The 22,598-nt window shown below is 61.8% G+C and overlaps 2 protein-coding genes across 6 annotated transcripts; both read right to left on the reverse strand.

Moving 5' to 3' along the window:
* Positions 1-451: 451 nt before the first annotated feature.
* Positions 452-6,510, reverse strand: RAPGEFL1 (Rap guanine nucleotide exchange factor like 1). Its single transcript, XM_051640153.1, is given in 16 exon segments — positions 452-709; positions 943-997; positions 1,227-1,291; positions 1,388-1,475; positions 1,700-1,750; positions 1,835-1,925; positions 2,003-2,181; positions 2,277-2,399; positions 2,613-2,710; positions 2,782-2,949; positions 3,082-3,169; positions 3,171-3,195; positions 3,452-3,549; positions 3,619-3,769; positions 4,181-4,259; positions 6,129-6,510. Coding segments are annotated over 16 exon segments (1,866 nt in total). The 3' UTR covers positions 452-584.
* Positions 6,511-10,678: 4,168 nt separating this feature from the next.
* On the reverse strand, positions 10,679-21,876 carry CASC3 (CASC3 exon junction complex subunit). 5 transcript variants are annotated; one of them, XM_051640192.1, is made up of 14 exons: positions 21,599-21,876; positions 20,510-20,537; positions 20,161-20,198; positions 18,532-18,690; positions 18,295-18,446; positions 17,701-17,877; positions 16,778-17,472; positions 15,032-15,096; positions 14,698-14,812; positions 14,092-14,190; positions 13,147-13,361; positions 11,939-12,061; positions 11,720-11,783; positions 10,679-11,130 (listed from the first exon to the last, which is right to left on the reverse strand). In XM_051640192.1, the coding sequence occupies exons 1-13, from the start codon at positions 21,854-21,856 to the stop codon at positions 11,748-11,750; spliced, it is 2,160 nt and encodes a 719-aa protein (XP_051496152.1). In that variant the 5' UTR covers positions 21,857-21,876; the 3' UTR covers positions 10,679-11,130; positions 11,720-11,747. The 5 variants fall into 5 exon arrangements, with proteins under 5 accessions (XP_051496152.1, XP_051496153.1, XP_051496151.1 ...); XM_051640193.1 differs by having other exon boundaries at positions 10,679-11,160; XM_051640191.1 differs by having other exon boundaries at positions 11,720-11,796.
* Between the last annotated feature and the right edge of the window lie 722 nt (positions 21,877-22,598).

A 22,598-nucleotide genomic window follows, 5' to 3' on the forward strand; every position in this document is an offset into this window, starting at 1 on the left:
CGCCGGCTCCCGCCGCCAGGTCCGGGAGGCCGGAAGGAGCCGCCGTGTTGGGGAGGTCCCGCCCGGGCCCCCCGGGATCGGGGCGCTGGGAGGCGGCGGCGGCGGCATCGCTCTCCAGCACGAGATCGGGAGACAAGCGCCGGGACAGCCTTTTATTGGGGCTCCGCGAACACCCCCCCCCCCCCCCCCCCCCCACGGGTGGTTTGGGGGTTGTTTTGGTTTGGGTTTTTTTTTTTGCCTTTTTTTCCTCCTTTTTCTTAAAAAATAAATGTACATTCCGGACGGCGGCTCGGTATAAAATATACACGTCTGGGGGGGGGGGGGGAGCAGGGGCGGGGGGGGCCATGTACAAAAATAGAGGGGAGCGCAGCGCGGGGGGAGCGGCCCCGGGGGGGGTCCCTGCACCCCAACCGCGGGGGGGGTGCCAGGGGGACGGGGGAGAAGCGCCCGGGGTCCCCAAACCCCCCCCAGCCCCATGCCAGGCTGGGACCCCTGGCCAAAGTGCGTCAGTGCTGGGGGGCCAGGCCCCCCATCCGGAGGGGAGCCCCCGAGGGGGGGTCCCGGGGCAGGGCCCCCCCCGGTCCTCACTGGCCGCCCGGCTCCAGCTTGTAGGAGAGCTCGAAGAGCAGGTTCTGGTTGTCGATGACCCGCAGCTGCCGCACGTAGGCCTTGGTCTGCAGCTGCCCCGGGGAGGCCTCCAGCTCCAGGCCTGGGGGGGGGGGTCCGTGCCAGGGGGGGCAGGAGGAGACCCCCAGGACGGGAATGAGGATGTGGGGATGAAGGGATGGGGATGCAGGTACACAGGAATGGACGCATGAAGAGATGCAGGAATGGGGATGGGGATGTAGATCCAGGCACATCCCCGCCCCCCCCCCCCACAGGGTCAGCCCCCCACCCAGTGCTGGGGGGCTCCCGGGGGTCCCACACCCCCCCCATACTCACAGAGCGGGCGGCTCCGGTACTTGCGGATGGTTCTCACTTTCTCGGCGATGCAGTGCTGGGGCACAGAGCAGCCCCCGTCAGCCCCCAGCCCCACGGGACCCTGCACAACCCCCCCAGGATCCACCTGCCTCCCTGGACACTGTGCCCACTCTGGGGCACCCCCATCTCCAGGGACCCTGTAGTCCCCAGGGCCCCCCACCCCACTGCAGGACCAGCCTCCCCTTCCCTGTCTTCACCCTGGGGGTCCCTCAGCCACAGCCCCCCTCTCAGTGAGGAGCACCCACCAGTTTCTCCACGTTGACCAGCCCATCCAGGAGGGTCTTGCTGCCTTCATGCAGGAAGGTCAGATCTGGGGGCGAGCAGGGGGGTGAGGGAGGGCTCTGTGGGGCAGCAGCAGGACCCTGCCCCACAGCTGGGGTGCAGGCAGCCCCGGTGCCCCCCTCACCTTTGAGGATGAGCGGCACGAAGGGGATGAGGGGGGGTTTCATCTTGGCCAGCACCTCCCGGTAAGTCTTGTGGTTCCTGCAGGGGTCCTGGGGGGGATGGGAGGGTCAGGCTGGGGGGGGCAGTTCCCCATAGGCACCTGCTCCCTGCCCTGAACCCCCCGCTGTGCTGGCTGCCGTGGGCACAGGACTGTGGCCATGGCCGGGGGAGGGGGGGAGCAAGGACACCCCAGGACATCGTGGGAACATCCCCTGCCCACCAGCACCCCAAATACCGCGGGGAGGGGGCGGCAGCGTGGCCGGGCTCTGCTCACCGTCAGGTTCTCAAACTTCCGAAACAGGTTCTTGAATTTCCCCGGGAGCTTCTGCAAGACAAGCCCGAGGGGGGCGTCCATGAGCACCGGGGGGGGGCCCAGGAGCGCCGGGGGGTGTCAGGGAGCGCCCCTCACCTCCCAGGTGAGGCGCAGGCGGCTGATGGCAGCGTTGTTGAGCCCGATGATGATGGCGTAGAAGGAGAGCATGTCCTGGTTTTGCTTGCAGCTGCGGGGGGTGGGAACACGGTGAGGGGTGGGCAGAACCGCCCCCCCGCCCCGCCGAGCCCCCAGCCCCGCGCTCACATGGCAGCGATCTTGATGAGCTTCTTGAGCAGGTGGGCGCGCTTGCCCAGCGCCTCGCAGAGCAGCAGCTCCGTGCCCACCCAGTGCTGCACCTCGCAGCAGCGCTGCAGCAGCAGCTCCAGGTTCGCCGTCTCCCGCCGGCCCCGCTCCCCATGGAACACGTAGTCCACGAACTCCAGCTGCCGGGGAAGGGGACACGCACATCGTCAGGGTCCCCCTGCCACGGTGTAAGCCCCTCTCAGCCCCCTCCATCCCCCCCAAGCCCCTTCCCCACCTCGTGGATGCAGCGGAACAGCTCCCAGTGGAAGGCGGTGAGGTGTTTGGCGATCTCCTCCGGCTCCACACGGTGGATTTCTGTGTCCCCCGGGACCACCTGGATCTCCTCAGGCAGCGGCACCTGCGAGGGGACACCATGGGGACACTCAGAGAGTGCTGGAGCACGGGGCTGGGCCACGCAAGAGGGCCCCTCTTCTGTCCAGGGGGACACAGGGACACTCAAGGGGTGCTGGAGCACAGGGGTCCCAAAGGAGGGTCCCCCTCCTCTGTCCAGGGTGTGATGGTGGCCCCAGGGAGGGCAGCTGGGGGGTCCCTGGCATGGCACAGTGCTCACCAGGGAGTCGAAGGTGTCCCTGGTGCAGGCAAAGAGGTGGCTGTTGATGCCCAGGGTGGTGAAGACGCACTCCTCGCTGGGCTGCAGCACCGCCTTCTCTGCAGGCAGGGGGTCAGTGCCAGCCAGACCACCCCCTGCCCACAGCCCCCCGCCCCAGCCCCCCAGGCACCTCCGGAGGAGGCCATGGTGACGAGGATGAGGGCGTCCTCGCGGGCGCTCTGCTCCTCTGAGTACTGCAGCTTCTCGGTGACCGAGGCCAGGATGTCCTGCACCGAGGCCGAGAGGCGGCTGCGGATGGTGACGTACGAGTGGTCGGGCATGTACACGCGGCAGAAAACTGGGGAGGAAAGGGGGTCCTCAGGGTTGTGATGGACCCCCGCACCTCCCCAGGGCACCGTAGAGCACCGTCTGGGGAAACTGAGGCACGGAGCAGGCCCAGCCCCCGGCGGGAGGTGCCGTGGTCACTCACTCTCGTCGGAGCCCCGGAAGGCCACGCGGGTCTGCAGGCACGAGTCGATGCGGCGGAAGTGCCTGAACAGCGGCTTCACCTGCTTGTTCAGGGGGGGGGGTCTCCTCGGCCACCCTACAGCATCACCACAGGGTCAGGCAGGGCCCCCTCAGCGCCCCAAGCCCTGCCAGGGGCATCTGCCAGAGCCCCCCAGCTGGGATCTTCATTACCAAACGGTTCCTAACAAGCTCATGAGCCCCCTTGGGCATCCCCAAGGATCACAACTCCTGGTCCCTCCCAAGGACTCCTTGACCCACGGGGACCCCCTGCCCTCCTACCACCCTAGGGACCCCCTTTCCCCCACCAGGAACCTCCCTGTCCCCTCACTCACTTGAGCTCCACTGACTCCACGAGCTGGTGCAGCTTGAGGATCTCATCCTCCAGGTCATGGTAGAGGGACGTGTCCTTCATGATGAGCAGATAAAGCTCCTGCAGGGGGAAGAGACGCTCAGGGTGGGGGACTGCAGGGTCTGGGGGGGCTGCAGGGGGGGTACCCACCTTGATCACCTTCCCAGCGCTCTCCTCCTCCTGCAGCAGCCCCTTGTAGGTGTCGAGGAAATGCAGCAGCACGGCCAGCACCGCCCGCTTGCGCCGCAGCCCGGCCCCCTCCTCCCAGCGAGGCGGGGGGCTGCCCCCCACCAGCACGAAGGTGGCACCGTCAAGGAGGTGCCATGGCAAGGAGGGACCCCCGGCCACCTGCTGCACCCCGGGCACCCCTTGTGTGGGTCCTCGTGCCCACCCAGGGGGCACCTTGCTGCTCGCCTTGCACCCACACGCCCACCCCTACAGCACCCCAATTCCCTCCTTGCTGTTCCTGTGCACCCCCTCCCGTGGCACCCTGCTGCCCTCCTCACAACCTCATGCCCACCTGTTGTCACCCTCATAGCATTCTCATGCCCACCATCACACTCACCCTGATATATTCCTGGTTGCACCCTCACGCCCTCTCTATGCTCAACCCCAAATCCCTCCCCATTGCACCCTCATGCCCACCCCCCTGGCAGCCCATCACCCTCCCCAAGGCCCCCCCACGTCCCCCCTTCTGCACCCCCAAGGATATTGCTGGTGCAGCTGCTGCAGGAAGCTCTCGGTGGGCAGGAAGAGCGAGTGTGTGAGCACGATGTCATCCAGCAGTGAGTCTGGGGGAGATGGGGGCAGGCGTGGGAACCCCCCCTACACAGCCCACCCACTGACACCCCCCAAACCCCACACCTGGCAAAGGCATGTTAATGCCCAAGGTGATGCCCAGAGCCACCAAGGCCCCCCCCCCCGCGCTCCGGCACTGGCTCCTGGACCTGTTCCCAGCCCAATGGGGCAGCAGGGCTGGGGGGGCACGATGTGGGGGCAGAGGTGCCAGCAGGGCAGGAGCTGAGCTGTGACCCCTGGGCAAAACCACTGGGCCAGGGACAGCCCGGCTGCAGCCAAATTGGGACACAGCTCAGGGCAACAGGGAAACTGAGGCAGGCAGCAGGAGCAGGTGGCAGCAGCAACTACTCAGGCAGCCACACTCAGGGCACGTGGTACCAGGGGAGCTGGTGCCTGCAGTTGGGCTCTCTGGGCAGCACCGGCCCTGGGGAGGGTGTTTGGGCAGAGCAGGGGGAGCAGAGGGGCTGACACCGCTGGCAGAGCCCGTCAGTGCCAGGGCCAGGGGGGTCCCTGCTGGGGGGCTCTGCCCGTGTGCTCCAGGGACACCGTGGCTGTGCTGGGGAGCCTGGTGCCCCTCAGAGGCCCACAGGACCTGACCCCCCCGGAGGGGCTGTGCCCAGCCACCCCCCAGGCCCTGGCACATTAACCCGGTCACGGATCTGTGCCGAGCCAGGGCTGAGGCTCCCCTGGCACCACCGCGCCAGGGCAGAGCTCCCACGGGGGACGAGCTTCAGCTGAAAGCAGGACACGGCAGTCTGGGGCACAGGCTGGATCCATGGGCCCCCTCCAGCACCCTCTCCAGCCCTGCCTCAGTTTCCCCATCCCTCTGCAAGCACCCACACCATCCTGCAGAGCCACAGGGACCATGAGGTGCCACAGGGTCAGGTTTCCCACGCCAGGACACGTGGCTGGTGGGACCCTGGACCCCTGCACTGGCTCCTGCCCTCCCCAGCAGGCTGGGCACCGCCGGGCCGGGCCTGGCAGCGTGTTGGTGCAGGCAGGGCCTGGCACTGCCAGCCCTATCTCGCTCCTACCCGAAAGGCTCCATCATGTGGGTGAGCCCCACCCTGCCCCAGCCTCCCTGCAGCGTGGGGCTGGCAGGGGCCTGGGGTACCCCACTGCCCCCCCAGTGCCCCCCAGGAGCCGAGCAGGGCTGGTCAGAGAGAGGATCCCTGCAGGATCCCAGCCTGGCTCCCATCCAGCTCCATGCTCCCAAAACTGCCCTGGCACCATAGTGGGATGTCACCAGGGCACTGGAGAGAAGGGGTGTCCACCGCCCCCCCCCCCCCCCCCAACCACTGCGGATCCCGCTGGGGCTAATTTTAGCACCGGGAAAATACTGAGTATCAACCGGGGGTGGTGACTGCGTCGTGGCAGCCGGTGCCCGCCACCTCCGGCCTCTGCTGGGCCCGGTGATGCCGCTGATCTCCCTGCCACGCTGAGCCCCCGACCCCTGCCCAGCCCCCTGCCCCGGGGAACCCTCGCCTGCCCCACTGCCAGGGGCACCCAGCGGGACCCAGCCTGACCTTGCCACCCCAACCGGGCACCCGCCTGTGTCCTGCGCGGTGACACCGCCTCGCCGGGCACTTAGTGACCCCCCCGGCATCCACCAGAGCATCCCCCCCGCCACAGCCGGGCGGGCGCCCATCAGACACCCCCGGTCGCCCCCAGCGCCGCCCGGTGCCGCAATCCCCCCCCCCCCCATAATTTTCCCCCGGCAGCGCCCGGCCGCGGCCCCCGCGCTCCCCGCACCGGGCACCCCCGCAGCCTCCTCCTCCATCCCCCGTCGGTCCATCCATCCTCCGGCCGCGCCCCCGGGGGTCCCGCGGCCCCCGTCCCCCGCCAGCCCCGGCCCGCGGTACCTGATGGGCAGCCCCGGCCGTGCCCCCCGCCCGCGGGCAGCCGCTCCAGCAGCCGCTCCAGGAGCCGCTCGGGGGGCGCGGGCGCGGGGGGGGCGCAGCCGCAGCGGGCGGCGGGCGGCGGCTCGGAGCTCGGCGGCTCTCGGTCCCGGTCGCGGTCGCCGCCCGGGGACGGCTCCTCGGGGGAGCGGAGCGGAGCCTCGGGCGGCCGCAGCTCCAGCCACCGGCCCTCGCCCCCCGGCTGCGGCCCCGCAGGATCCTCGGGGGAGGCGGGGGGGCGCGACAGGCTCTGCCGCCGCGGTCCCGGTCCCGATCCTGGTGCGGCGGCGGGGCGGGAGGGCAGGTGCGAGCCCGGCTTCTTCAGCAACTTCTCCAGCGGCTTCATGGCCGCCCGGGCGCGGCGGCGGCGGCGGATCAGGGGGCCATGGGCGGCGGCGGCGGCCGGGGGGCGGCTCCGTTCGGCTCCGGTCGGGCTCGGGCCCCGGCGCCGCTCCCCGCCCGCCCCGCGCCTGCTGCGCCCCGCGGAGCCGCCGCCAGCGCCCGCCCCAGCGCCCAGCCCCCGCCCCCGGCCCCGGCCCCGCCGCCGGCACCTGCCCGCCCCCGCCCGCTGCCGCACCGGGCCCGGGGCCGGGGGCGGAGCAGCCCCCGGTGACAAGCAGGGAGCGGGACACGGTCGTTCCCCCCCTCGCCATCCCCCGCAGCAGCCCCGCACAGGTGATGCGTTGCATATCCCCGCCTCCCCCCCGCAGCACCATCACACCGGAGGCACGGGCACACGCCATGAGTCAGGGGCAGGGGGCACAGTGCCAGAGACACCCCCCGTACTGCCTGACACCCTGTCACCCCCTCCGGAGCCATCCCACAGAGGGACACATTGGTGTGTGTCTCCCCCACGTGCTATCTCACACCCGTGTCACACCTTAACGCCCTGTCCCCTCACACACCCACGTGCCCCTCCCGCACTATCGCAGCCCCGTGGCAACCCTGGGGCACATGGGACCATCCTCCAGTGGCATCCCCCACATGGAGCATCCCCTTGACATGGAGCATGTCCGGAGGCATTGGGTGACCCACCCCTGGCCCCCCCAGCCTGGCTCTGCACACCCCGTTGTGGCGTGGGAAAGGGCCGGGGGTGGGTGCAGGACCCCCCACCCTGAGACGGGCACCCCCTGGGGCCGAGGCCGCCCCAGGGGCAGGGCTGAGCAGGTCGGGGCAGCTGCCTGCCCCCCGTGCTGCCTGCCAGGCAGGAACAGGCCCTGCCGGGCTGGCAAGCTGGGGCAGGTGCCGGGGCAGGGCAGGGTGGGACGCGGCGCCCGCCCGGGGCAGAGCCACCATCCCCCTGCCCGAGCACCCGCCCTGCCCCAGCCCCGCAGCCCCCAGCCCCCCATGAGCAGCTGGGGAGACACGGGGGCTACCACCCACTCCTCACCTCCCTGGGCACGGCAAGACTGGAGACAGCAGCTGGGGGATGGATCCTCCGTACCCCCACAATCACCACCTCCTAGGGTTTGCTCCCTGTCAAGCCACAGCCCTGAGACAGTCCAGGGGTGGGCCGGGGGGGACGCAGTGGGTGACGCAGGCCCTGGGGGGATCTGGGGAGCAATGGAGGGACAGGGGTCCTGGCAGCTCCCACTCTGTTCCTACTTCTCCATCACCTGACAGTTGCCTGGCAACTCCATCTCAGATTGGCAAAACGTGTCCCTATGTCACTGTCCCCACAAGGCCCTGGAGGGATGGCATGACATGGCACGGCACAGCATGGCCCTCCTCCACCTGCCCTTCAAGGCCCCAGCGCTCAGACCTCCCCACACCCCACCCGAGACCCCAGCCCAGCTCCTCCGTCCCCTTTTTCCTGGGGCAGCCATCGAGGGTGCACAGTCCCGGGTGTGAGTGGTGCCTGCTGGCTTGTGACTGCACGGGGAGAAGCTGCTCCCAACAGCAGAGCCCAGAGGAGGCAGGAGGGGAAACTGAGGCACGGAGAGGCCATGGGAGCCCGTGGGCAGGGGGCTGCAGAGGTGGGATGGACCCAGAGCATCGTGCTGTGCCATGTGCTGCACTCAGTCCCGGGAAACGCCCCAGATCTGGGCCCGGCAGCTCGGCCCAGCTCCTCTCCCCCAGCTCGGCTTGGACAGGGGCACTTCTGGCGCAGAGCGAGTTATTAGCTTAATTAATTTGCTGTTATTTCTCCTAACGAGCTGGGATCTGGAGCAGGCGCTTCCCTCCCCAAGCCTGTGCCTCCATTTGCAGCCGCGCTCCCTCCCCCCGCCCCGGCAGCCGAGTGGGGGGTGTGAAGCCTCCAGGCACAGCTCAAAACAGACCTTGTGTAGGAGGGAAAAATTACACCGAGGGAAAAATCCCTCCCCTTGCCAGCGCCTTAACCCACTTCCCAGCTGCAGCACTGGGAGAGGGGATCTCAGCACTGGGGGAAGGGGAGAGACACCCCCAGTTGAGAGGCTGCTTCTCCAGAAGGTCCCTGTGATGATCCTTGGACCAGGCTTGACCTTAAGCCCTCTGCCAGGGAGGGAAACTGAGGCAGGGCATGGTGAAGGAAGGAGCAGCACATCAGGGGGCAGGAGAAGGTCGATGGCTCCTGCCTCTGATGTTGGAATGGGCTCCAAGACCCTGACCCCACTGCTGGTAATGAGAGATGGGGAGAGCTGCAGGGAACAGAGGAAAGGAGCTGGGGCAGGATGCACAGGGGGAGCTGGGGTCCCAACCCCCACAGTGACACTGGTGTCCCCTCCCCCTGCACAGTCCAGGGCTGGCTGCAGGAACACAGACACCACCGCAGGGCTCCCCAGCACCCCTGTAAGCAGGGGGCAGCAGGAGGGTGTACGGGAAGGGGGGGGTATGTGCCACCCCCACCATATTGGCTGTGGGAAGCTGGGCTGTGGGCTGGGGGGCTGTGGGTCGGGGGGGCTGCGGTGGCAGTGCCAAGGAGGAGGGAGGCAGTCGGGCACAGCAGCGCGCAGGCGGCAGCGCCCACACCACCCACACACCAGTTGGTCCTTCCCCAGTGAATGAGCTAAGCTGGGAGGAGGGGGCTTGCTGGGCTTAGGGACAGGCTGTAGCTGCTCTCCCTGGGGACACTGGAGCTCCTGGAAAGGGGAGCAGGGCTCCTGGCACATGGCTGAGCTTCTGGCAGTGACACCGGCCCTCCCGGCAGGTCTCAGCCCAAGGAAAGAGACAAGAGAGCTGCTTTCTAAACCATATTCTCATCTGCGTGCTGATAACAATGCTGGTTACAAACGTGCACTCCTACAGGACAGGAATCCAAATAAACAAAGCCAAAAACCCATCAGTGTTGTAAGGTCCTGGACGTTGGTCACATGACCAATATGTTAGTGATACATTTCAGCCCTAAGGCAGGGAAACAGGTACATGGAAAAGATGAGGGGCTTCTGCTTTCAAAATGTGGCCCTGACATCTGAAATCAGATACAAAAAGGTCCTCGAGTTACCAACAACAAACAAAGATGGTATTTCTGCTGGAGAGGCAGGCATGCAGGAGATCTTGAGTGGAGAGTGGGCAGGTGGGCTGCGGAGCCCCCCTCCCTGGCTGCAGATGGGGACGGGGAGGCCAAGATGCCACTTGCTTGGAGCAGCGACATTGCCCGTCGCGCCTGCCCCGGCAGCTGGCACTGCCCCACTGCCCCGGCACGTGCTCGGGGCGAGCGGCAGGGCTGGGAGCGGCAGCTCTGCCAAGTTTCCTAATGCAATTTGCAAACGGCTGCGAGGACACGGCGGCCAAGCCCAAGCGTGACCAGGAGCAGCAGGCGCTGCGGAGCTGGCGGGATGCGCCGCAGAGGGGTGGGTGACGCCCTGCGGGTAAGCCGGGGGGCATGGCACAGCCTGGCACGGCACAGCCTGGCAGAGGCCATGCCACGGTGCCAGTTGCCCCAGCAGATCAGCCTCCAACTGCCTGTGGTGGAAGCCAGGCTGCCGTGGCCCCTGGGGAACCGCCGGGCTGGGGGGCGGCAGGTGGGGGGGCTGAGGCGCTGCCTCCAGGCTGGATGTGCCGGGCGGGTTCTGACACCCCCTTCCACTTCCACAGCAGCAACACCCAAGTGCTGGGAGCCAACCGCCCTGCACGCCCTGCTCAGCTGGTTTGGCTGCTCCGGCAGCACCCGGCGCCTGGACGCCCATAAAACACCCTCTGTGCTGCCGGGCTGGCAGCAGCGCCGGTGGAAATCTGCCCCTGCTTGGCAATGGGTGCTTGTGGTGGCAGGGAAGGGGTCCCCCCGTGCTCATGGGCACTGATCCCCACCCGATGTGAACCAAGGGCTTGCAGAGACAGACAGAAAATGCCAATAACATGAGTTACCAACAGCACTTGTTCAGAAAAAGAAACAGGAGGTGCTTCTAAATGAAGTGACTGCTCAGCCAGAGGCTCCTGACGGGCTCCTGTCACTCAGCTGTCCCTCCTATGCTTAAACAATGGCAGAAATAAACTTGCTAATTTAAAATAGAGAACTGAAATGAAGAATTAACTTATCAGCTGTCTCCACAGGGGGCAGGGGATGTTGCGCTCCAGTTAGTCAGACAAATTCAAAATACCCAAAAGAAACAAATCAGCTTTACTGAAGGAGCTGGTTCATTTCTTAAATAAAAACAGAGACCACAATCAAGCCAGTCGAGTTTAACATCCTAGAGAGGGAAAAGGGCAGACGTTTAGTAAGAGAGAGAAGTTGCGAGAACTTGTGGCCAAGGACCGACTCTGGGGGCTGGCTCCTGGGTGACCTCCACGCCCCAGCCGGGGGGAGGGCAGGGCAGCAGAGCGAGGCGGTTTTCGGGAGGGCACCAGTCAAACCAGAGAGGGAAGGTGCCTGGCCCTGAGCACAAGACGGTGCAGCCGACTTCATCCCGCTGCCTCACCTACGCACAGGGAAGGAGCCTTTCCCAGGAAGGAGCTTCCTCCGTGCCGAGGTGCTGAGTCTGGCGTTGGGATTCCCACGGCCGCATCCCTACGTGTTGCTCCTCTCCTTTGACTTCTCACCTTTGCTGTCCTGATGGGGAAGAGGAAAGAGAAGCAGAGGCTGAGGCAGCCCCACACAGAGGGGGTCACCAGGGTCCTGCCACCAATACCCTCCACACCAGCTGCCACTGCCTGCCCCTGCACCCGCTCGGGGCACAACCAGCCCCCCTCAGCCAACCTCTCCTCACAGTTACACATTTTTCCCTCCCAAGGCCTTTCAAGGGGCCCCTTGATCAGACAACCTCAGGGTAGATCTGCACACGCTGCAGGTTTCCCAGCCCTTCTTGGTGCTGCCTCCCCCCATGCAGGGAAGCAGCAGCACAGCCCTGCCCAGGCTGTTCCGGCTCGCTCTGCTCTCAGGTATGAACAAGGAAACCAAACACACACGTGGCACCCTGGTGTGTGCACACAGCACGGGAGCAAGGACACTGCTCCCAGTGCAGGGAAAGGAAAGCCTTCAAGTCTGCTGCCTCAATTATCTACTAAGGTCTCAACATTTATTCTTTCAGAGAAGTCATGGCCTCTGACATTAGGGTTGGAGTTTTTTCTCTTAAAAGTGTTTTGTTTTCTACCCTCAGTAAGTATATAAATAAAAAAGCAAGAGTCAACTTTGGACTTACTTTTTACGTGGGTTTAGTTTTAAAGTATTTAGAAACTCAAATTAACTGGAGCCCTGCTTACCACCTGCAACGAGAACCTGAGGTTTGGGACATGTCAAAGGTTAGACAGTTTGAGATTTCCTTGGAACAATGTATATTTTTGTTTTGGATGGGAGAGGGAGACTGCAGCATGGCACACACCCCAGGGGAACAGCATCATTCACACTGAGGGGACGGTACCTCAGGAGGTGGTGGTTTGATAGTGACAGGCTGGGACGTCCTCCGAGGTGGAGAAGGCTTGGGCTGCACTTGCTGCTGGACAGTGTTGTAGTACGTCACCCCTCCGTACACCTGGGACTGGGCCTGTGTTCCCCAGAGAGCAGAACATCAGTGCCTGTTGCTGCGGGGGCTGCACCCCCCACAAGAGCCCCCCCAGGCACATGACCAGGCTGTGCAAAGATGCCACCACCCAGCACCAAGGGTGAGCAGCCACAGGGGGATGGGGGGTTGATTTGTGCTGTGCTCCCCAAAGCTACAAAACAGCAGCACCCACAGCTCCTGGGGGACCCCCAGCCTGGCCCTGGCCCTCCCCAGGTCTCCCCGCTCTGGGCAGGCACAGGCTGGGCTGCAGCTCATGGCCGATGGGCTCCTCTGCCCTGCAGCTCTGCCCTGTCTGAGCTGCTGCTTTTCTGCACAGACAAGGCAGGTAACAATTTCCTTTCACACCAAGATCCCTTCTGGCTGCCCCGGGGCTCAGGACCTGCTCCCAAAGCAGCGTGATTCCCTGGGGAGACAGCTGGGATCGGCCCAGGGCAGCAGGGAAGGTCAGGGAGGCTGCAGGGAGTGCGCACAGTGCACATCTCTGGCCTGCCACTGCGTGTCAGCCGTGTGCTGCTCGGGTGGCCCCGTGCTGGGAGCACTGCCACGGGAGCTTCCCCATCACCGTGCCCATGGAGATGGGTCTCCTCGCTGCCCAGCCACTACCTCACACAGAGGTGAGAATGGAGCAGGAGGAGCCAGCCGTGTGCTGGCCAGTGCCAAAGAACAGCACCAGCTGGCTGCCAGCCTCCTGCCTCCTTCTCAAACAGAAGCAATTTTCAAGGTGTCCTTGGCCCAGCATGGACCTGGAGGGGATGTAATGGTCTACAGGCTCCTGGCAGGCTGTTCCCCTCCTCTGAAGGGGAAGATCCCAATTCGGAGATCCACCAAATTCACCCCCTAGCCCCTAAATCCAGGGTAGCTGCACTGCAGCCATGGGAGAAGTCCCTTTCAGTTACCCACTCCACACGGAGAGGTGGAAAAGAGTAAACAACCTCCCTCCACGGAGCAGCCCAGTTGCCCCCTATCCTCTCCCAGCAAGCCTTGGAGCATGAACTCACACTCCCCAGGACCCCATCTGCTCCCCTCGATGGCTCCTGCTCAGGAAGGAGACACACAGCAGGGCTTACCTGGGTGTTGGAATAGAGATGAGGAGGGGGCGGAGGGGGCAGTGCTCCCGGGGTGTAGGGGTAGCCAGGATTCCCGAAATTCATGACTCCAGGAGGGGAGAAGTAAGTGGGAGCAAGCAGCTGCTGCGGCGGGGGCTGCCCAGGGGGCATGGAGACCGGCGGGGGGTAGAGCCCAGGGTTTGCCATGGGGGCTGGTGTCTGGTGGGGATGTAAACCTGCGAGTGACAAAGAGAAGCTGAATGTGACATCATGTGTATAGGTGGTCTGTCCCACAGAGGGCTGGGGCAATGCCAGCAGGGCTGTGCCCCCCCTGCAGCAGGAGGGAGGAGCCCTTGGCCCAAAGGCCTCTCCTGCAGCCACAACACCTCGGCTGCTGTGCTGGGCAGGGAGGAAGGGAAGCATGTCCCAGCAGAGGGGTGCACGGCCCCCTCCCCAGTGCTGGGGTCCCAGTTCACCAGTACCACGCATGGCCCTGGTGAGAACATTCACTTCAAGAAACTGTTTTTGTGGGGAGACAGAACATGTCAGTTCAACATCTCTCATTTCTTCTTTTCATTTTTGATCCACAAGCAGCAAGAACTGAAGAACCAGCCCAGCACAGCTACTGGCACAGCCCAGCATCCCCTGATGGGAAGTGACTCAGCCAGGAGGGTCCACACAGGACCTGCAGACATCAGCTGCCAAAACGCTCAATGACCTCAGTCCTGCACTGGCTGCAAGGGCCAGAAACACCTATTTTTACTTTCATTTAAATGTCTGTACATTCAGCCTCACGGCAGGAGGGAAGCAGGTCTGTTCCATGTTGTAGGAACAGGGGGAAAATGGATTCCCCCAGCAACAGAGGCTGCATGAAACCAGCATGATCTGCTCCCCAGCACAGGCTGAGCCTCCCAGGCACCACCACAAGGCTGGTGGCAGCTGCCCCGTGCCCAGCTGGCTTCTCACCTGGATGAGGGAGGTGCATCTCCGGCTGCACAATCATCCCTTGGGGCGGCAGCGGGGCTGGGTTCTCACTGTGGGTGTAGATTGGTCCCTGGAATTGTACTGCAACACACAACAGTTGGTAAGGAAAAGCTCCACTGAATTTTATTCTACTGCAGCAAGTCACATGCAGTCTACCAGGCTCACAGGCTACAGCCTCCCAACAGAAAAGCCTCCTACTCCCTTTACAAAGCAGAACACGTGGGGGAATTTCTTCTCCAACACTTTCAATGCTGGAGGAAATTCCTAATCCATCCTCAGTCTTGTTCTGTAATCCTCCCCACTCTTAAATCTCAGAGACATTGTTCTGATTTCAAGTTAATTTTAAATCCTAGTTCCCATGTCACCTAAAGAGCACAGGGAGGTGGAAACACTGATTGTATCTCAGTGGGTTCAAACACTGACCAGGCAGGCTCAGAGCAGTTCTTGAGCCACCAACAGGAGATGATGCCGTGACTATTTACACAGGAAAGGGAAGACAAAGCCTTCAGATCTACCCAACCCTGACAGGAGGTGGGGGCTCCAGCTGCTCAGAGAGCTCACAGGGAGCCTGGGGAGTGGAACACTCACTTGGGTCGTAATAGTGCCCTTCCATGATGCTGATGTGCATGGGAGGTGCAGGCTCCGGCACCGGCGGTCGCTGCCGCTGGGATGAGTAGCGCTTCACGCGGCCCCCCTGCACTGCCTGGAAGAGCCCAAAGGCATCAGGATCAGCAACCCCCTCTGGCCAGGGGGTACCCACCCACTCCCCCCATCCCTGGCCCTGCAAACCTCCACCTGGGTCACAGAGTAAAAACCATGACCAGCCACAGAAGGGACAGGGCCACACGGGGCTGCCACAGGCCAGAAACAAATAACCGCGCTGCTAAAAGCAGGAGTCAGCCCTGCACACAAAGGGCTTTACCATTTCCTCCATCCTGTTAAACTGAGGTGGTGGCCCAGTTCCCACGTGCATATGGTTAGGAATACCTGAGGAGGAAACAAACTGGTTATTATGGTTTGCATGGGTTGTCCATAAACAGCCACCTCACCCTGCTGGGAGATGCCAGCAGCCTGGGGATCTTATGGAATCACAAACAGGCTCTTGCTTTCATGACAAGAAGCCTCCATCAACTTCCATCTCTTAGGTTACAATTTTCAACATTTCCACACAAATTAGAAGCTGTTGTGCCACACTGTGATCACCCACACTGCTCAACACCTTTTAAATCTTGCTGAAAAACAATTAAAATCCTCAGCTCTAAGCCCAGGTGCTGATCTCAGCTCTGTTCCTGCAGAGACCAGGGGCCTCCTCAGAGCAGAAACAAGGATCCACGTGGGACTGGAAAAGCTGGAGTTTAAACCCTCTGCAGGGTGTAACCACTTTGATCCTGGGCTCCTTTTAATCCAAACAACAAAGCTCCAGCACACCATTCAAACCACAGGACCAAACTGATCACAGGAGATTCCAAAAGGAGAAAATGGAGAAAACAGATGCTGGAAGCACCCACGGATAACTAGTACTGCAAACACACACCCAGGAATTCATGCTGGGCACAAAGAAGGACCTACTGGCTGGCTCATCCAGCCACATCCCTCCAGGAGTCAACTCCTAGATGGAACAATGGGACAGCAGAACAATCTGTCCTTCTGGACAGAAAGGGGTCTGCTGCCTGCATTCTAGAGCTGCCTCATGGTCAATTTGTTAAGGTGTTTCATTTTTCAGCATCAAAAAGCAAAAAGTACATAATCTCAGCTGCAAATCACTTCTGAACTCTCCTACTACAAGCACATTTTACCCTGCTCACTTGCCCCTGCAGTGGGGACCAAGAGTCTCCCCACACCAAGATGTTACCAGTCAGGTCAGTGCAAGACAACTGACGGTTTCAGGACTTAAACCTCAAGAGATGCTTATGAAAGCAGAGAGTCTCTTTCTTCTCCTTGCTCCAGTTTTATTTCCCTCAGGAAGAACTCTATGACTCCCCAGAACAGACTCTAATTCTGCAAAGAGATAATTATCCCCAAATGACCTCTCACATGCATGCTCAACCAGAACCGTCCTCTGCACGGGGGTAACTCTGCCACATGCACCTCCCTCACCGGCTGCTGCCAACGGAGCAGATTCCTCCTACCAGGCACAAATGGATTTGCTGATCCCAGTCAGGCCTCAGCTAGTGGCAATCAAATCCCACTGCTAGGAAATAAGCTGATAAAGAGTGGAAATTCCCTCCTGCTCCTGAGCAGGGCATCACATGAACCCGATTACTTGTCACCTTTACCTGCCAGCAGAGCACAACACTCCTTATCTGCCCTACTCCTGTGACAGCTGCTGGTCCCAGAGATCCAGCAAGTCCCTGCTGTCTGCTCCTCACACAGGCTTTCAGCTTCACTGAACCTCCCCCATTTTCAACACAAATCAGGGCAGAGAGAGGGAAAGGATTTGTTTTATGCCCCTCCCAGCCCTAATTCAATTTACCTGCACTTGAATGTTTAATTTCCCCTCTTTCCTTTCTGGGTTGCCCTATCTAACCATGTCCACAACCAGCACGGATCCCACCACGCTGGGGCTGGGCTGAGGCAGAGGCTCTGGCTCAGCACACAATGCACAGCTGCGTTTGGCTGGGGCTGCAGTGGAAAACCAGGAGGCTGCCCCCACTTCCACCCCACTTACCCCTCAGCTCCCGGGGCTGCATGAACTGCGACTGCCCTGGGGTCCAGTTCTGCTCGGTGAGATTCATCTGGGTCATCTCCTGCTCGAGTCCATCCAAGCTGGATTCTACTGGTGACTCCCAGTTACTGCTCTTGGCTGGTGGGGGGGACGTCTCAGCTTGCATAGGTTTTGGAGGCACAGGAGCCAGCCCTTCCGAGGCGGGAACTTCATCTGCCAGCTTCCCCGTGTCCCCAGCTTTGATTCTGGTCCTTCTTGCCCGGGAATAAGATTTCTTTTCAACTGGTCTGTCGGGTGGTGGTGGTGCAGCATCGGCAGCTGCAGCTTGGTTTTCCAGGGTGACCTCCTCCTTGGCAGGGCTGCTGTGGACATGAGCTGCTTCCATCTCGGGGGACTGGTCCCTGGATGGGGTTTGCTCTGCACGCTTCCCTCGGTAGCTGTTCTCCTGCTTGGCCTGCTCGCAGTTCCGAGAGAGATGCTGGCCACTGGCTTCTGCAGCACGGTAGCCTGGACGGGTCTCCTTGTAGCCCCCCATCCTCGGATAGTTGCGAGGGGGGGGCATCCTCCCGGTCCCCGCGGAGCTCCGGCTGGTGAAGGTTCGCGGGGCAGCCGAGGTGCTGTCTGCACCTTGGTGCCTTGGGGGCTTATTTGGCCTCTCGTTGGACCAGTTTGGGTCTCGCTGAGGGGGACTCCCAAACCTGAGGGAGGAAAATAGTGCAAAGGACTGGAAAGAAATCCCTGGGTGAGAGACACTGCTGTACCAGAGAACCCCTCTCCAGGATGCAGCATCCTGAACTCCCAGGACCAAGATCCTACCCTGGAGCCAAAGCCATTTTCGGTGGGGGGGAAGGGGTGTTTCCCATTTGGGGCTTCAGACCAGTGTCCCTCCAGGATGGGCCAGGCTCTAGTCTGACTTTGCTGCTCACCTTGGTTTGCGCATCCTCCTCGGCTTGATGTCATCGGGGTTGTGAGCTGACCTGATGTCGTAGCCATAGAGAGCAATCAGCTCCTGCCTTGTCTTGGGGGCCTGCTCGTCCTCCCGGAACTTGTCGTGTTCCCAGCGGCCCTCGTCCTTCCACAGCTTCCGCTGGCGACCCTTCGGCCTGGAACAGCAACACGGGGAGGACCAAGAGGTGGTTGTGAAGCAGAGGCAGCTCCAACCAGCCCCACACGCAGCCACCCAGCACTTCTAGAGCAGGGTGTGCACAGGAGACACTGTCTCTTCTTCCTCCCACTCCTCCTGCCCAGCAGCTGCTGCTGCTCTATCCGCTGCTACCTCTGAAAAGCAGCACAAAGGGTCCCTGCCCCCTGGCAAGAGGCTTTTCTTACGGGCTCTTTTTCTGTACCACCCTTGGTTTTTCCTTCAAAACACGGAGCCAAAATGTCCTGGCAGGACGCTGCAAGCAGGCAACTGAAGCAGAGACCTTCCCAGAGCTGCACACTGAGGCAACCAGCCGTGCTGCCAAACGAGGCCCAGGAGGCAGCCCCCCACCCCAGAGGGGCAGGGGACACCCACATACCTGACCTCCTCCTCCTGCGTCTGCCCGCGGAGGTCGTGCTCAAAGAAGAGCCCTTTCCGTGGGATGTAGGCTGGGTTCTTCCGGTCCTCGTCGTCGTCCAGGTGCTTGGGAACTTTTTTCCCAACTTTATTTTCAACAGGTTCAGTGCTCTCCTGTCAAAATCAGCCAGCTCTCACCACTGCAGCAGTCCCTCTGCCACAAGCCCCCCATGACTCAGGGAACACGTCTAACACCTACCTGGCCATCCCCGCTCTGCCTCTCCCCGGTCACAGCACCTTTGGGGTCAGGTTTCTCATCCCCTTTCTCTGCTTTTGCTGCTGACTCACAGGAACCATTACTATCCTGCTTCAGTTCCACTTTGGCACTTTCTTCCTCACTGTAATCCTCTTCCTGCACCTGAAACAGATTCAAGTTACTCAAACAGGCCCCTTTAGCAGCAGGTCCTCCAGGAATTTTCCCACAAATCTGTCCCCAAATCTGGAGTTAGATCCCTCTTCCAGCTGTCAGAGACCCAACTCTCTCACAGCAGAGGATTAGCTCTCCAGGTCCTTCCTATCTCTGTATTTGTATAGAAAAAACAAAGACTAAACCCAACACCTCTCCCCACCAACATCCACCAGTTGGGCTTTCCAGAGCCAGGACCAGCTCTCCCACAAAGCCACAAGCAAGGGCCCTCAGAGCGTCCCTTCCTTCCCACACCGAGGGCCCGGATCCAGCCAGTGCCGCGTTCCCAAATTCCCTGGAGTTACTCAGCTGACTCACTCCCAGCACTCTGCTCACAGGAGCGTGACCTCGTTTCACCCTCCAGGAGCCCAAGCCTTGCTGAGGCTGGAGCTGACACTAAAAATAGCTCCGTGTCATTAACAAAAAGACTGCTCTATTTTTCTCTTTCAACACAGCGTATTTGCACATCAACTGCTCCTTTTGTTTACGTTGGGGAAACCCAGACGTGGCATTATTTTTAGGCACAGGAACAGAGTCATCCTGGCATGTCAGTGATGCAACACCCCCCTGCTCCAGCAGCCCAGGGAGCACCAGAGCTGCCCAGCCTCCAGGGAGCCTCCGTGCAGCGTTCCAGGCTGGAAAAGCTGCTGCACAGTCAACACTGGGAGCTGCCCCCACCCTCCCCGTGCTGCCTTCCTCATTAATGGCAGTGATTAATTCACAAATTAACAGCCCCTGTGAGCTTCAATATCATCTGCCTTGCTGTTTTATGCTTTCTTCTAACTGCTGCCCCACCTCAAGATCCCCAAAACCGTCTCCAGAGAAGGGTTTTCAGTAGAAAACCTTCACTGTAATCATTAGAAACCAGAACTTCTCTAAACTTCCTGGAGATGTTAAATTTATGGTTCTGAACTAAAAAAACAGGCAAACTCCAGCCAAAGACTCCCTCCCTGGCACAGGCAGGGGGTCTTGGTGCACACAAGGGGGGATTTTCTCAGTGCAGAGCAGCCAGCACTTGCAGGGTGTTACCCCCCCAGCTGCAGAAGACAGGGGTGCTGCCTGGGAAGCTGCCAACACAACACTTAGTTTTTAAATTTTAACTAATTAAAACCTGACAAGCTTCCTTCCACACCCTTCTGGGCCACGGCAAATCCAACTGCCAGTGTCCACAGGCAGCTCCTGCCAGCACCAGGATTGTTCACCACAGAACTGCCTGGCCAGGGGCTCGGAACACGGGATCTGGGATCACTCCCAGTCTCCACTTGGCTGGTGGGAAGAGGACGAGCTGGTGTCTGGAGAGCAAGGAAATCACTGCAGCAGGGGCAGGGAACCAAGGACACAAACTGGGTTTTGTGCTAAAATTATGCAAGACACAGCCACTCAGCAGAACCCTCTAAGCAGCAGGACAGAGACTCCTCTTACCTCCGAGTCTCCTGTGCTTTCATAATCCGAGAGTACAGCTGTGGGGGAGAGAAAGGAGTTTGGAGTCAGGGCAGGAACAGAAGCAGCTTCCCTGTGCTGCAGGAGGGCCTGGGCAAAGGGTCCCCGGGCAGCCCTTGAGCAGCTCCAAAGCCTCCCTGAGGAGCAGCATTGCTGGCTCACACAGGAGGCAGCAAGGGCAAGTCTGGGGCAAGCTGTCCCTGCACTGCACATTTGCCCACTATTAATTGGAATGACAACAACTGCAGGAGAACCAGGAAAGGTATTTTGTCTGGTTTTCACTTTCTGCACGCCTGCAGCCCTCGCAGGGCCAGACAGAGTAGTTACTCACCATCTCCTTCAATGCCATCCTCGCTTTCCTGCAGAGAGAGGGAGAGGAAGGTGTGTTAGCACAGGTGAAGGGCAGCAGCCATGTCCCTGCAGCATCCTACAATCCCAGACACAATGACAAGGTTTGACCCTGGTCCTTTTGCATCTGCCCTTAGCAGCTCAGCTTCAGCGACCAAGAAAGAAGAAACAACGTCAGAGCTGCTCCCAACATTCCCTAAGATCCCTCCAGGCTGAGCTGCTCTGGGGGAACACAGCTCGAGGGAAAACTGTGTGAAGTGCTGGCAGCCTGGGAAGGGAAAAGAGTGACATGGACAGACACCTCAGTAAGGGAGACCCTGACAGCTGCCTCAGGGAAGGACAAGGAGATTACTTGAAGCAGGAGCCCAGGAGTAACAAGCAGATGCCAAGCAGGGGCGAGCTCAGGCAGACATCTGCTAGAGACTCTGGCGACACAAACACAGCCCTGCAGAGAGAAGCTGCTGGATGAAGGGGAACAGCTCAGAGCAGGGAAAGTTTCTAGTCAAAGGACAGAGTGAAGGAGCCACACGGTAAAAAACAACCTCAGATCAAAAATAAAACCAGTCAGCACATTGACAAGAGGGGCCCAAACACCAAAAGGGATGAGTAGAAACACTCTGTGGTTTGGGAGGAATTTGAACAAACCAGCACCACAAACCCAGGACAGGACAAAATTGCACCCAGCTGCAAACTGCCAGAGAAGAAAGGCTGCCCACAGAGGTGGGGGGGCCAGCTCCCCAGCCACCCCAAAAAAAGCTTTTCAGTGACCACACTTTAAAAAGGGTGGTGAGAACTGGGAAAGATGAGACCTGGCCCCGGGCTGAGGGACCGGACCCCAGCGGGCAGTCGGGACAGAGGGGGAACCCCCTGCCCGGGGCAGGGGTCTCAGCCCAGCCCTCCCCACCTGCTCGGCCTTCAGCCGCCCCCCCCCGCACACCAGGGACCCCCAACCCCGCCCAGGTCCCAGTGCCACCCCCGTTCCCGCTGAGCCCTCCAACTGCTTCACGTTCCCCAGCCCCCCCGCAGCCCCCTCACCCGGCCCCCCAGCCCGGCCCCCCTCCCCCACACTCACACACTCGGACTCGGGGGCGCTTTTGGCCGCCCCGCCGGCAGCGCTCTCGGCCCCGCGGCCCCGCGGCCCCGCGCTCAGGGCCCCGGCGGCGCCGCGCGGCGGGCGGTGCGGCGGGCGGGGGGAGCCGGAGCCCGAGCGGGAACCGGAGGCCGAGCGGGAGCGGGCGGCGCTGGCGGCGGAGCCGGCGCTGTCGGAAGCGGCCGAGTCCGAGTCGTCCTCGCTGTCCTGCGAGGCGCGCTGCCGCCGCCGGTCCGCCATCTTGGGCCGCCGCGCGGGGCACCACGGGACGGACTACGGCTCCCGGCGGCCCCGTCCCGCCCCGGGCGCCCCGTGACGTCACAGCGCGGGGTGGCGTCACGGCGGCGGAAGTGACGTCACGCGCGGGAGGCGAGGCAGGCGCGAGGCGCGGGGCCGTTTTCCTCGTTTATTGTAAAAAAAAAACAAAACCAAAACAGAACAGGAACAGAACGAAACAACAACGCAAAGAACCAGCGCGCGGGGGCGTCCGCGCGCCCCCCCCGGGGGGGCGGAACTTCGTGTTTTTAAACACAATTTAACACTTTTGTTTGTTTGTTTGTTTGTTGGGTCTTGTTCCCCCAGAGCGTTTGTCTGTAAAAAAAACAAGTTTCCTTCCGCTCATGAACCGCAGGGGCAGAGCAGGGCGGGGCGGGGGGGGGGGAGAGAGCGGGGACGGGGGGAAATGCGGGAAAATCAAGCAAAAAAGCAGCAGCTCAGGTGCGTGTGTGTGTGTCTGTGTCTGTGTCTTCACTCAGTGCTGCTGGCAAGGGCCGGGCTGCTCCAAGACCCCCTCCCTGGGGAGCCCCCTCCCCCCCCCCCGGCAGCACCGGGCCCGGTGGCCGCACCGAGGGGCCCGGGGGTCCCACCAGCACCGGGGGGGGGGGTCTCAGCGACGGCAGGGAAGGGACACGGCCCCGGCTCTGACACCGACCCAACTCACCAACTGCAAACACCTTTAAATTATTTAAAAACGAACAAACAA

This window comes from Apus apus, chromosome 25 (genome assembly GCF_020740795.1).
Source record: "Apus apus isolate bApuApu2 chromosome 25, bApuApu2.pri.cur, whole genome shotgun sequence".
Lineage (NCBI taxonomy): Eukaryota > Metazoa > Chordata > Aves > Apodiformes > Apodidae > Apus > Apus apus.